The 12,831-nt window shown below is 50.5% G+C and overlaps 1 protein-coding gene across 1 annotated transcript in view; it reads left to right on the plus strand.

Moving 5' to 3' along the window:
* The first annotated feature begins 8,054 nt into the window (after positions 1-8,054).
* Positions 8,055-12,831, plus strand: part of LOC133339983 (tumor protein p73-like) — a 56,064-nt gene continuing 51,287 nt past the window's right edge. Inside the window, exons 1-2 of the mRNA XM_061548083.1 lie at positions 8,055-8,103; positions 8,872-8,986. Coding sequence (XP_061404067.1) covers positions 8,055-8,103; positions 8,872-8,986 — 164 coding nt within the window. The remainder of the gene's footprint in view (positions 8,104-8,871; positions 8,987-12,831) is intronic.

Genomic DNA, 12,831 nt, shown 5'->3' on the forward strand with positions numbered 1-12,831 from the left:
TCCCTCGTGTGTGGGAATCGGATGGGGGGGGTAGTATGGGGGGGGGGGGCGAGGGGGTAAGGATACCCCCCCCCCACCTCCCCCTCCTCCTGCCACCCACCGCTGCTACCAACACAGGTGGCCCGCGCTTTCTCGAGCCGTGCTCCTCTCCTCGAGCCCCGAGCTTTTACGTTGTCGTGCGACGGGGGGCGGGAATTGTTTCTCGTCTACCGAGCGTCGAGCTTCGGAATGGCAGAGCGGCCGGGGGCATGGGGGGGGGGGTCCCGTCGAGCTCCTGATGCCCGCCCACTGGTTAAGTCCTTGGCTGGCTACGGTTAGCAGCAGCAGCGGCCGTGGGGACGGTGTTGCAAGGTGGACGCAACAATCGCCCGCGGCAGACAGCGCGACGGTGATGAGGAATTCGACCAAACGAAGACCTTTGTATCCAAGTTGGTCATAAATATCCCCACCCCCCACCCCCCACTACCCGAACCTCACCTGAAATCCCACGACCCCCTCATCGTTTAACAAGGTGCTGTGAGTTACGTTAACCTCGCTGTATGTGTATTATGTATCAAACTTAAAATACGTATAATATTAACCCAGAGTGTAGCATTTATCTTATTTTGCTCGGTTTTTTTGTACGTTCTATTTAGTTTTCAGAAGTTAAAGAACCTAATGTACCGACTTGTGAATTTCTATACATTGTACGCAGTTTGTTGTACGATAGACGCGTTGAGCAAGGACTTGGGTACGAATCCGTCGCGGCGAAATACACGAAACGCCAGTTCACACGCGCTCACATATCGGCGTCTCAAACCTCCCTCCCCCAAACCACCCCTTGATGACGGATCGGTTGGCGTCTTAAGACCGGCTTCTGTAGAGGCCTGCCCAAGTTTCCCAGTCGTCGACACGCGTTAAAAGACGATTGGGGCGAAAACAACAACGACAACAATTTCTCGAGGGCTTCGTGGACGCTGCGTTTTTGAAAACTTCTTGCGAGTCACGTGCCGGCGGCTTGAGAAGATGTCGTTTCGCGACTCATTCCGGCGGCGGCCAATACGCGGATCGCAATGCCTCGGGCGGGCGGGCAGGGATGACCGCTGAGAGGTTACATTGCATATCTGCAAACAGAATCCGAACGAATCCGGCGGAAAGCTTATTTTCGTGACGCCCGACGGCAAATAGGAATCCCACGGCCTCCGAATTCGAACTACAAAAACGCTTGCGGACGTCTACCGATAGATGGCGCCATTGTTCAGCATGGCTATCGAATATGTCGGCCATTCTCCCCGTTCCCAGACGTCTGGGCCGGTTGGGTGGGTTGGGCGGCTGTTGTCCCGTTCAGCGCCGGATCTGGGAACGGCGTGAGTGGCTCGGCGTTCATTTTATTTAGAGATAGGTGCAGCAGCGCCGTTTTTTTTAATCATCAAGGCGTCGTTAACTCACCGCGGAGAACCGTAGCGGAGGCCTCGGCGCACCAGTAAAGTTCCGTCGTGACGTGCACGTCATCGGAATGGAATCGGAAGAACAGCTGATCGTGTACACGTAACGAATCGTAAAGGGTTATGGAAGGGGGTTAATCCATCCCGTAGCTCGCCCGTGGATCGCAGAGGCCCACCGAGGCCCACGCCAGAGCGTGTTATCGCCGCGCTCCGCGTCCTGGCCCACCGCTGGCGTTGGGAGGCTCGAGGGTGACCTAGGAGGGGTCGAAGTTTCGGCGTCCTTGAGACTTGCTATGCCGTGGCGCTCACGCCTCAGAACGTTGAGACTCGGCTCCAGGAGCTTGAGCTTTGATGTTTCGGCGACCTGCGGAAACTTGGGTTTTTAGAATCTCGGTGATGCTTCAGCACTTTTGAGGCTGTGAAGGGTGGCCAGGTCTCGGTGGGTTCTGAAACGCAGGAATCCCCGGGACCGAGTTTCCTCGGGACCTTCTGAGACTTGCAGCGCTCCGGGAATTTGAGTTTGTGGCATTGCCGAGATGCAAGGAGAGAACTGGGTTGTCGGAAGTTCGACGCCAGATTTCAGGGACAGCAAGGCCGTCTAAAAAGAGTTCCCTCGGGGTGGAGGAGGGAGGGGGGGTGGGGGGGGGCGATCTTGAGACTTAAAAACTCCACGGGGGGGGGGGGGGGGGGAACCGCGATTGAGTTCACCAAAAAAAGTCTCGAGTGGCATTTCAAACTTGCTCGGCGGTGCGTCGAGGTGGGGGGCACCGCTTAGCAATCTCTTGAGATGCCCCCCACGGTTTTTGTCTGACGGCTGGCGTTGCACGCCGGGCTCCTTACAAGAAATGTGGCATTAACCGATCGCTGTTGTTACGATGATGCTGTTTACGTTTGTAATGTGCGCGCGGATTTCGCCACCCCTTCCACCCCCCCCCCCCTCCCCTGTTTGAATCCGTATTATCGTCGTTATTACACGCGCATTCACGAGCGGTGGATTTGATATCTTTTTTAGCTTTTGACGTCGTACCTCTCGCAGAAACGCGCCCACGATTGCGTTTGGTTTTTTTTTACGTTCGGGCAACAAACGCCGGACGACACTCCGCTGTCCTAACACGCGCGCCACTCCTACGAACGTACCGTGCATACGTGACGTTACGTACGTACGCACGCACGTCCATGAGAATTTCGTAACGTTTGTGGCTCACGTGCTGCCAGGCCTGCGGGTTGGATACGACCGGATTTCTTTTCTTTTTTTGCACGGCCCGCGGCTGACTCGCACAAGGCGTTGCCACTTCGAAAGAGCCCCCTAGCAAACAACGGGGGGGCTGTCACTTCGCATTGCGTGGTGTGTTTGAGCCCGATGATCGTGCCGGACGAAGCAAGATGAGTCATCGCTGTGCTGACCTCCCCCTTCGTTGTGAATCCGGCTTCGAGTCGTTGCACGCTCCGCGGTTCTGTTCTCTGGGCGAGTCTCGTCGCTCGCCCGGCCCGGAAATTTTTTTTTTGTTTGTTACATTTCCCATTTGTACATCGTAACCACCCGTTATCAAGCATCCGCATCTGCTGCTGCTGCCACCGCCGCGGCGGCGGCGGCTTGCGACAGACGCGGATGTCTCACTGATCAGGTCCTGAAGAGGGGAAATATCTTGGGGGCTGGCAACAACGACGACACGGAAGTTTCGACGCACGCGCCCGTACGCTTCTTTCGCGGACGCGCGCGCTTGCGTTGCTGTTGGGCGTCGTGTCTCGGGTGACGCCAAGGCGCGTGCGTGCGTGCGTGCGTCCATGTCTGGCCGCCCCCCCCCCCTGGTTCCCTGGTTCCGCCAAAGTTATTTTTCCATCCTTATTCAACCCCGTAACCAAAAGGGTTTTTCTCGTACCACTGCTGTGTATAAGCGCAGCTGCACGCGATGGTAGTGAGCGCTGCTTTGGGTCACGCAATTGGTGACGAGTGGATTTGCAGTCGTATTTCTCATTGCCTGCCGTGCCTCGGCGCAGCGTTTTTGTTGTGTGGTGCTCTCAATATCGCCCCCTGTTAGGTGGAAAGGCTACGTTCCTGGGGCAGGAGCAAGTGTGGTCCATAGCAAAACGATCACCGCTGACTTCCCGATGCGCTAACCTGGTGCGGCCTCACGACGTGGTTACTCATTTTATTCACCCTGGAGAGATGATGATGATTGTGGTTGTTGTGACGATGATCATGATGGCTGAGAACTCGAGACGGGGTTTGTGAACTTGTTTTACTCGAGTCGAACACAACACAACATCACGTTCAAGATAAACCGCCCACACTGTTAATATAATCGGACGCACATGGTATACAGATGACATTGACAAAACAAAACCGCGTTCTACGATTTGTTGTTTGTTAGTCATTAACGTGGGTCTCGGGACAGAGGACGACCAATCGCCGTCGCTAGTTCGTCACGGATGATGTCTGCGGCTCTGATCGCCGACGGGGTTATTCAATCTGAAGAGAGAAACCAAACTGAGATGACATTGCGAGCGATACCTCTTTTTTTTATTTCTCCTCCCTAACATTTGTTATTTTGCTTGCCTTTAGAACGTTAAGCGTAACTTTTTTTGCTTGTTAATGATGCCACTCCGTGTCTCTCAAGTTTCCGCTGAACCCAACTCATTTAAGCAGCAGTAGCAGCAGCAGCACATGATTTCATAACGGCATGACATGAAATGACTCGGGGTCGTTTTGGAGCAAAGAACGGCGATTGAATCCTGTGCACGTCCGACATACGCAGGGCCCAGTCAGCCACGGCATGGGCTCACGGATTTTGTGGGGCCCGCCATTGTATATATATATACACGCGATGTGAACTACCTCGCTTGGTACGCAGGAGGTCAATTTATATTTTATTTTACTATTATTTTTATCGTGGTTTTTTGCTCTTATTATTTTAAATGTATTATTTTTATTTGTTATTTTATTTTTTGTTGTTTTCTATCTACGTGACTTTACCGAAAGAACCAGAACATGAAAAGGAGGTCGTGGGTTCGATCCCAATCCCCTGACGCCTGCTGTGGATTTGGAGTTTGCACGTCTCTCTCTCTCCCCCGTGGTGGTCGCGTGGATTTTTCTCCGGTGTCCTTCCCCCCTCCACATTCAGAATTGGTGTCACACGTTTGGAGTTACTTTCGCCGCAACACATTTCCACGCGTTCATGATGATAAGCCACTTTGTTGAGCTGCTATAATTTGTGATAGCCAGAGTCGAAGCTACACAGCTCAGTGAGGCTAACCTGGTAAAATAAAAACGTTCAATAAGTAGTATAATATATAAAGCCTGGTAATGAGGCTCAAACGCAAGATTGTACACGTACAGCCCGAGTTGTCACTCCACTGCTGGATTAGGGCCTCTCCACGCCGTGGAGGATGGGGGAGGGGGTATTTTTGGGTTAGATCGCGTAAATATATACGTGTCGTTAAACCCGCCCACCACCCGACACAGCCAATTAGTAAGGGTTGTCACTTCAACAAAACGTGCTAATTCGAGTAAACTCACAACATTTACACATTTACGCGATCTAACCCGAAAAAAGCCTCCGTTATGGGTTATATTGTTCGCAAAAGTCTACGTGTTAAACTTGAGGAGGGTGTATTTGACCATACGTACGCTGGTCAGTGCGGGTTGCTTTAAGGTGCGGGTGGTGTCCGCCTTCTGCTGTGCACAGCACCGACGACTGCACCCCGGCTTTTGCACAATCGTGGTCACCCATCTGAGCGCTATCCCAGCCTCAAAGCCTCCATCGTGATTACACCGCAAACAGCGGGCCTCCCTTTGTATGAAATAATAATGATCGTGTATTGTTGTCCATCTGCCTATTGACCTCCAGGCTAATGTTTCCATGGGTGCGTGGTGAATATTAACAAAGCAAACATTTAATTTTTAATGATGGCATTATAGCCATACCTCGTATAGGGCTCGGCACGCGTTCGTTGCAAACGGAGCACTAGAATATGAAACGGCGCTTTGGGAGGTCACGATGCCTCCTACAGCCGATGCCTCGTCTACTTCCATACATGGGCAGAGGCGCCCCTACGGGCAATGCTACGCCCACTGCCATATAGAAGCAGAGGCCCTGATAGGCAATGCCATGCCCACTTCCATATATGGTTAGAGATACGCTCCTATGGGCAACACCACGCCTATTTCCATATACGGACCGATCTTTCCTCCACGTTCAAAGAGGGTTGTAAGGACACAGTGTTATAGGAGGCAGCGCTGTAATAAGTATGCATGTATTACATTCCGGTGTGAAAAGGAATAACAGCTATAGTAAAGATGCAACGTATGCATAACTGTGTTTATTTGCGAGGGGGTGAGGTGAATGATATAGACCGGTTTGTTTAAATGAAAGGAATATTTCATGTTTTCCATACAGAAGTCAGGCCGTGTGGCTCAAGAGATGCATTCATAATGGCCGTGTCGAGCTCCTGAGTTTGACTCCTGTTCGTTCATTCGCTTCTAAATCCGCTTGTCCTCGTGAGGGTCGCAGCAGCAGAATGTTGAGTAGGGCGGTCCAGTCGTCCCTTTCACTGGCGACGGACTCTAGCCAGCCGAGCGACCGTCTCGCCAGCGTGTCCTGAGTTGGCCCCAGGGTCTTCGCCCAGCGGGACGGGGTGCCCGGTAGATTTCCGGGAGTCTACCAGGGGCATCCTTACCGGGTGCCCGAACCACCTCAACTGGCTCCTCTCGATCCGGAGGAGCAGCGGCTCAACTCTGAGGCTCTCCTGGATTACCGAGTTCCTCGCCCGATCACGGAGAGTGAGCCTGGCAACCCTGCGTAGAAACCTCATTTCGGCCCCTTGTACCCGCGATCTCATCCTTACGGTCATTACCCAAAGCTCATGACCATAGGTGAGGGTGGGAATGTAGATCGACCTGTAAACCGAGAGCTTTGTTCGAGAACTCGGCTCCCGCTTCACTACCACCGACCGTTACAGCGCCCACAACACTGCGGACGAAGTACCAATCTGCCAACCGATCTCCTGCTCCCACTCACCATTACTCGTAAAAGGAGGTTTTTAAACACCTCCACTAAGGGCAGCTGTTCTCCCCTCAAGTGGAGAGCACACTTCACCGTCTCCCGGGAGTGAACCATGACCTCAGATTTGGAGGTGCTGATCGCAGACTGACGAAGCAAAGAGGACGTCATCTGCATAAAGCAGCGACGCCACCTCCATGTCCCCGTACAAGTTTCAAGTTTTCATTTATTAGGTATAGCCCTGTGAGCCATGCGGCTCTTAAGTTGGGTGCAACCGCAACAAACAAAATACGAAGAGAGAACATCTCGAAGCGACGACGCGCAACAGAAACATCCTGGACAAACCAGCAAATCCTCAAAGAAAAAAAAAATGTACTACAACGCTGTGTGCAAAAATCCTAGTGTGATGCAAGTCAAACAACAACAATCATGAGACAATTTCGATTAACCATATGTTTTTGAAATCACCAACACAAAGCCACAAAAACAATGTAACAACAGTAATCACAGGAACTGTGACCCAAATTTAACAACAAAGATATACATAACATGTACGACCAAACTTGCAGCTATAGCTGGCAACATGACACTCCCAGTGTATGATGTGTGAGTGAGTCAGTGGTAGTGTGAGTGAGTATATGATGAGTGAGTGTATCACGGCCTCTTCCCGCCATCATGGCCTCCTTCCCGCCATCACGGCCTCCTCCCCTCAGCTCCGCCGCCCCCACCGGTCCCCTCGGCCCCACCGGCCCCCTCGGCTCCGTCGGCTTTGTTGGCTCCCTCTGTTCGCCGCCTCTCGCCCACCGCAAACGGCCCCGCCAGCCGCTGGGAGTGCGTGCTGGGAGGCGGCCATCTTTTTTTTTCCATCACGGCCTCCTCCCGCGGCTCCTTCAGCTTCCTCGGCTCCCTCTGCTCCGTTGGCCCTGTTGGCTCCCCCGGCCCCATCGCCCCCCCCCCCCCGCTCGCGCCTCTCGCCCACTGCAAACGGCTCCGCCAGCCACCGGGAGCGCGCTCTGGGAGCGTGCACCTCAGACGGCCATCTGGGCGCACCTCCCCCTGGGTCGTGTGTAGAAACGTGAAGGCAGAGACTTCTCCAGCTTGATTTGACTTTTGCCTTGGAAGCAAAGCGTTTATCACAACAATACTCATTACAATCCTAACACTACGGAGTATCGGCTATGTCACCCGCTAACCTAAGGGATGCAAACAATCTGCTCCTAAATTTCGATGTAAAGCTTTCGTGACTGCAGGGATTCATCTTCTTGGTTCTTTCGGTAAAGTCACGTAGAAGGGAAATAATAAAATAAAATAAATAAAACATAAATACTCCAGGCTACGCTCCCAGGGTGCTAGCCGAGGTCTTCCATCTTCCCCCGTTTTCGAAAATGCAGGACCGTTAGCGATAAGACGCAGTTTCATAGACAATTCTGGGCTACCCCGCTCCCCTGCAGTTGACCGTTAGCCTAAATACCCCCCATCCCTTGGCCACGTGGAGTTCACCCCAGGTCAAGAAGCCAACACCCCGCAGGCGCTGTGGCGCTCGCTTCTGTAGCTGAGCAAGTGTTACGCCACCGTCACCACCGCCACCTCCTTGCAGAGCGAGCGGGGCTTTCCCAGGCAGACTGAGGGCATGGGCGCGCTGCGCAAAGCTGCCGTGGGCTCGGAGGCCACGGAGAACAGTGCGGTCGTGCGTTCTCGTCCGAGCCGAGACTGCGTGTGCGATTGTGTTAGTGTGTGTGCGAGTGTGAGTGTGGTGTTTGTGAGTGTGAGTGTGTTTGCGAGTGTGTGGGTGAGAGTATGAGTGCTGAGGTACTCCATACCTCAAGCTGCGCCTTGATATCCTGTCAGTGAAAATCACATACAGGTGTGGAAACGAGATGCACCCTTGGCAGAGTCGAATACCCCCATTGAGCGACTTTGATTTAACACCAAGAATAAGGACACAGCTCTCACTCTGGGAACAGAGGGACCGGATAGCACAAAAAAGCGGCACCGGTAGGTCATACTCCCGCAGCACCTCCCATAAGACATTGCGGGGAACACGGTCACATGTCCTCTCCAAGACTACAAAGGAGAGGTGGACTGGAGAAGCGTACTCCCATGACCCCTCAAATATCTATGAGAGAAAAGAGCTGGTCCATTGTTCCACGACCATGACGGGAATCCACATTGTTCCTCCTGAATCTGAGGCTCGTCCACTGGGCAGAGCCTCCTCTCCAGCACTCTGGCATCGGCTTTACCTGGGACGCTGAGGAGTGTAATCCAGAGGTACTGTAGCCCCCTTCCCTGTAACATTGAAGAGGCGTGTTCACTACAACACTCCCACACTGTCCAGCACTTTCAACAACTCCGGGCGAATCTCGTCCACCCCAGCAGCTTTGCTGCTGCGACTTCAGCAGCCGTGATGGATCAGACGCCCCCAGCTGTTGCCAGGACTGTCTCCTCAGAGGAGGGCATGTCCACCAGGTTAAGGAGCTCCTCAAAGTGTTCCTTCCACCTCTTGACAATCGAGGTCCTGAACATCGTCCACTCGGACTCAATGTTGGAGAAATTTTCCCGGAGGTGGAAGCTGAAATCTTTCTGCACTATTCGTTTGGGCCTTCCACATCTATGTGGTCAGTACGCCAAGCGCCAAATCTAACCTACCAACAGGTGCTGATCATCTAACAGCTCTGCCCCTCTCTTCACCCAAGTGCCCTGAACATACGGCCTTGAGTCCGATGATACAACTATGAAGTCAATCATTGACCTTCGGCCCAAAGTGCTCTGGTGCCAAGTACACTCGTGAGCATCATTGTGTTCGAACTTGGTGTTTGTTATTGACATTCTGTGACTAGCACAGAATTCCAATAACATCTCACCGCTCGGGTTCAGATCAGGGGGGCATTCCTCCCAATCACGCCTCTCCCAGATATCTATCGTTTGCCACGTGAGCATTGAAGTCGCCCAGTAAGACGATGGAGTCAGTAGGTGGCACTCTGTCGAGCACTGCAGCCACCATTTCCAAGAAGGCTGAATACGCTGAACTGCTGTTTGGTGCATAAGCACACACAGTCAGAGTTTTCCTTTCTGAGACCTGAAGTCTCATTGAGGCGACCCTCTCGTATCCACTGGGACAAACACCGACTGAACAGCACCCAGCTGGGGGCTTGTGAGTATCCCCACACCCACCCGGGGCCTCTCGCCAGGGGTTACTCCGGAATAGGAGACCACCCCGATCGAGAAGTTTGCTTCCAGTGCAAACACTGTGTGTGGAGGTGAGGCTGACTTTCCAACTCCTCCACCAGCTCCGGCTCCTACCCCCCCGCCCAGTGACGTGGAATTCCACGTCCCAATAGCCGGTGTCCATCGACAAGCGCCAGTCTGTCCGAGTCCATACCTCTCCCTGCCATGATGGCATCGCACTCCCGCCCCTCGCCATTCGTCCTGCGAATGGTGGGCCCACAGGACGGCGACACGAAGCCTTTTCGGGCTGGGCCCGACCGGGTTACGTGGGGTCAGCCGGCCACCAGGGCACTTGCCGGCGAACACCTCCCCCAGGAGACTCCCGTTTGCTTGAACTTAAACCGGCTTCTCAAGGAGGGTAGCAAGTTCACGGTCTAATCCCCCAGCCATCAATAACTCGCCAAATGTTCTTGTAGACTCGCATAGAAACTCCAAAGGAGGGGGGTTTTGGTCATTCTTGGAAAGTAAAAAAAAAATTAATAGCTGACTCGCGCAACACTTAAAGATGACGAGAAATGTTGATGTTCGCTTGAACTCAAAGCGGCAAGTTCCCCACTGCTTAAAACTGTGATCAACCAGGTACGATGGGGGAATTTCTGCCCACTCTGTGCTCTGACGCAGTGTCCTCAGCATCATGATGGTGGTGATGAGTGTTTTATCATTATTGATTTGGCATGTTTCATCTGCTCACCGTATCGGATGAAATTGCATCGAGTGCCAGCTCTATCTGGTTGAACTCCTTTTATGTTTTCTGTGCTTGAATGTGCCTGGTTTTTAATGTTTCTGATTTGAACAATGCATAATGAATCTGTTTTATGCTCTTATCTCGATCCATCCCTATCTGGTGCAGTGTGTCCTCAAAATACCGGGCTAAATCTGCATCGGGCTGCCTAGGTATATTGATTACTTAACAAATACCTATAATTTCCACACTGATCGAACTCATCCTATTTGCAGGTTGGAATGTTACGCATTTTTTTCATTTTCTATTATATATACGTTATTTACAATCTACAAAGCAAAATACAAAAGCAAAGTGTGAAAGAAAAGTAAAACCCCGCTTACTCAAAATCACAAATTCTCGAATGCGCAATGTGATTGCTGCAGGCGGCCGCTTCAGAGTTCAAAGTTCAAAGTTTATTTATTAGGTAAAGCCCTATGAGCCATTCGGCTCTTGAATCGGGTGCAACCGCAACAAACACAAAAACTTGAACAAGAAAACATCTTAAAGTGACTAAGTGCAAACAGAAAATCCAAGAAAAGACAGCAAAATATTGCAGAAAAATCACCGTACACCAACCCTGTGCAAATATCCCAGTGGGATGCAAGTCAAACAACAACAATAACCACAAGACAACTTAGATTAAGGCCATCAGTCTAACTCTGTACTACAACAAACAAACATGGCCAAGCCAAAAAACTTTTCGAAAATCACCAAAATAAAACCATAAAAGCAATAAAACAGTGGTCATAGGAACTGTGATCGAATTTTCACAATAAACGACGTAAACAACATGTACTACCAAACTCTGCAGCCACAGCATCACGCATCACGAGTGACGCGTGATGCTGTGGCTGCCTGGCACCCAGCCCTTGAACGCCGTGTGGAGTCGCAGCTACCAACAATTCAGCGTTCCCTTGCGATGTCCGTGCTTTGCTTTCGGGAGTGTTTTCAATTGTCGGTTCCGATGGGGTTTTTTTTCTTCAATGTTTAGAGGCCCCATTTTATATATGGGATGCAGTCTATCAATCCACCATGGGACCTCCCTTGCCAATATGAAAACATAAGAATGGGTTTTACCCTTTCTGGAAATAAAACAGGTATTAAGATGTTGAAACACCAAACAAAAACCTTTTGCAAGGAATCATGTGTGAATTAACCACATATAAATTTCGATTTAAAGCTTTCGTGACTGCAGGGATTCATCTTCTTGGTTCTTTCGGTAAAGTCACGTAGAAGGGAAGTAATAAAATAATAAAAATAAAACATTATGTTTTATTTTTATAATAAAAATTAAACATAATATGTTTTATGTAATATGTTTTATTTTTATAATAAAAAAAAACATAATATGTTTTATTTTTATTATTTTATTACTTCCCTTCTACGTGACTTTACCGAAAGAACCAAGAAGATAACCACTATACTTGTGGTGAACATTCAAACAAAAACCATGCTCTGGTAGTATATGATGCATTTTCTTTGAAACTGATTGGTCCACACCAGAGACAGCTTTCTTTAGAGCCTCGTCTCAAACAGTGTTAGACCAGAGGTTGTTCGCCTTTTGGCGTCCTCTGGTAAACGTTGTGGGATTTGCTCTCCGACAGACCGGTGGGCTGAAGTAGTAACTGATTGGCGCGTTGTTTACGTGACGAACCTTTCTGGCTGTGTCGGGTGGTGGAGGGTTACGACACATTTATACTTACGCGATCTAACACAAAAACCTTAATTATGTTTCAACTCCATCTGATTGAGACGTGCATCTGTTACAAATCCATCTGATTGAGAGGTGCATCTGTTACAACTCCATCTGGCTCCGGATCCCACTTGTCAACATCTCAGAATCAGAATTAGCATTTCGAATGGAGGAATCCCATGAGTCGTGAATAATCAATTTTTTTTGCAGATGTCCAGACATTTGGTAAGAGCCTTGTCTGGCCGATGTGCTACCTTTGACGAGATTTTAATCTGCTTGTTTAGTTCAAATCAAGGGGGGCTCGATGAATGTGTTGGCAGAAGCCACTTTTCCTGCGGAGGGAGAATGCATCAAAAATGTAACCTGTGTGAACTTACGATTTAGAGCCCCTGTTTGAGCGTTTGCAATGCTTGTGAGTTTGTGTTTGTTTTATGCGGTTCACGGATGTCATCTAAACTAAACTATTGTTGATTTTACCAGGTAAGGCCCTACTGACCTGCAATGTAGTAGCTCTTTTTCATAAGCGACCTGGGCATCACAAATGATAGCAGCTCCACGAAGTGGCTTATCATCTTGATTTAAGACGATTGCCTGCGTTGCGATCGAAACGTCGTGATCTTTTATTTTTCTATCTACGCGACTTCACCGAAAGACCCAAGGAGTATGGCTTATCATCGTCACGTGGAAATTAATAGCAGCGGACAAATACTCTAAACGCGTGACGTTGATTATAAATGTGAAGGGGGAAAAACTGGTGGACCCGGA

This window comes from Lethenteron reissneri, unplaced genomic scaffold (genome assembly GCF_015708825.2).
Source record: "Lethenteron reissneri isolate LAM-NWPU_2019-01 unplaced genomic scaffold, ASM1570882v1 scaffold_618, whole genome shotgun sequence".
Classification (NCBI taxonomy): domain Eukaryota; kingdom Metazoa; phylum Chordata; class Hyperoartia; order Petromyzontiformes; family Petromyzontidae; genus Lethenteron; species Lethenteron reissneri.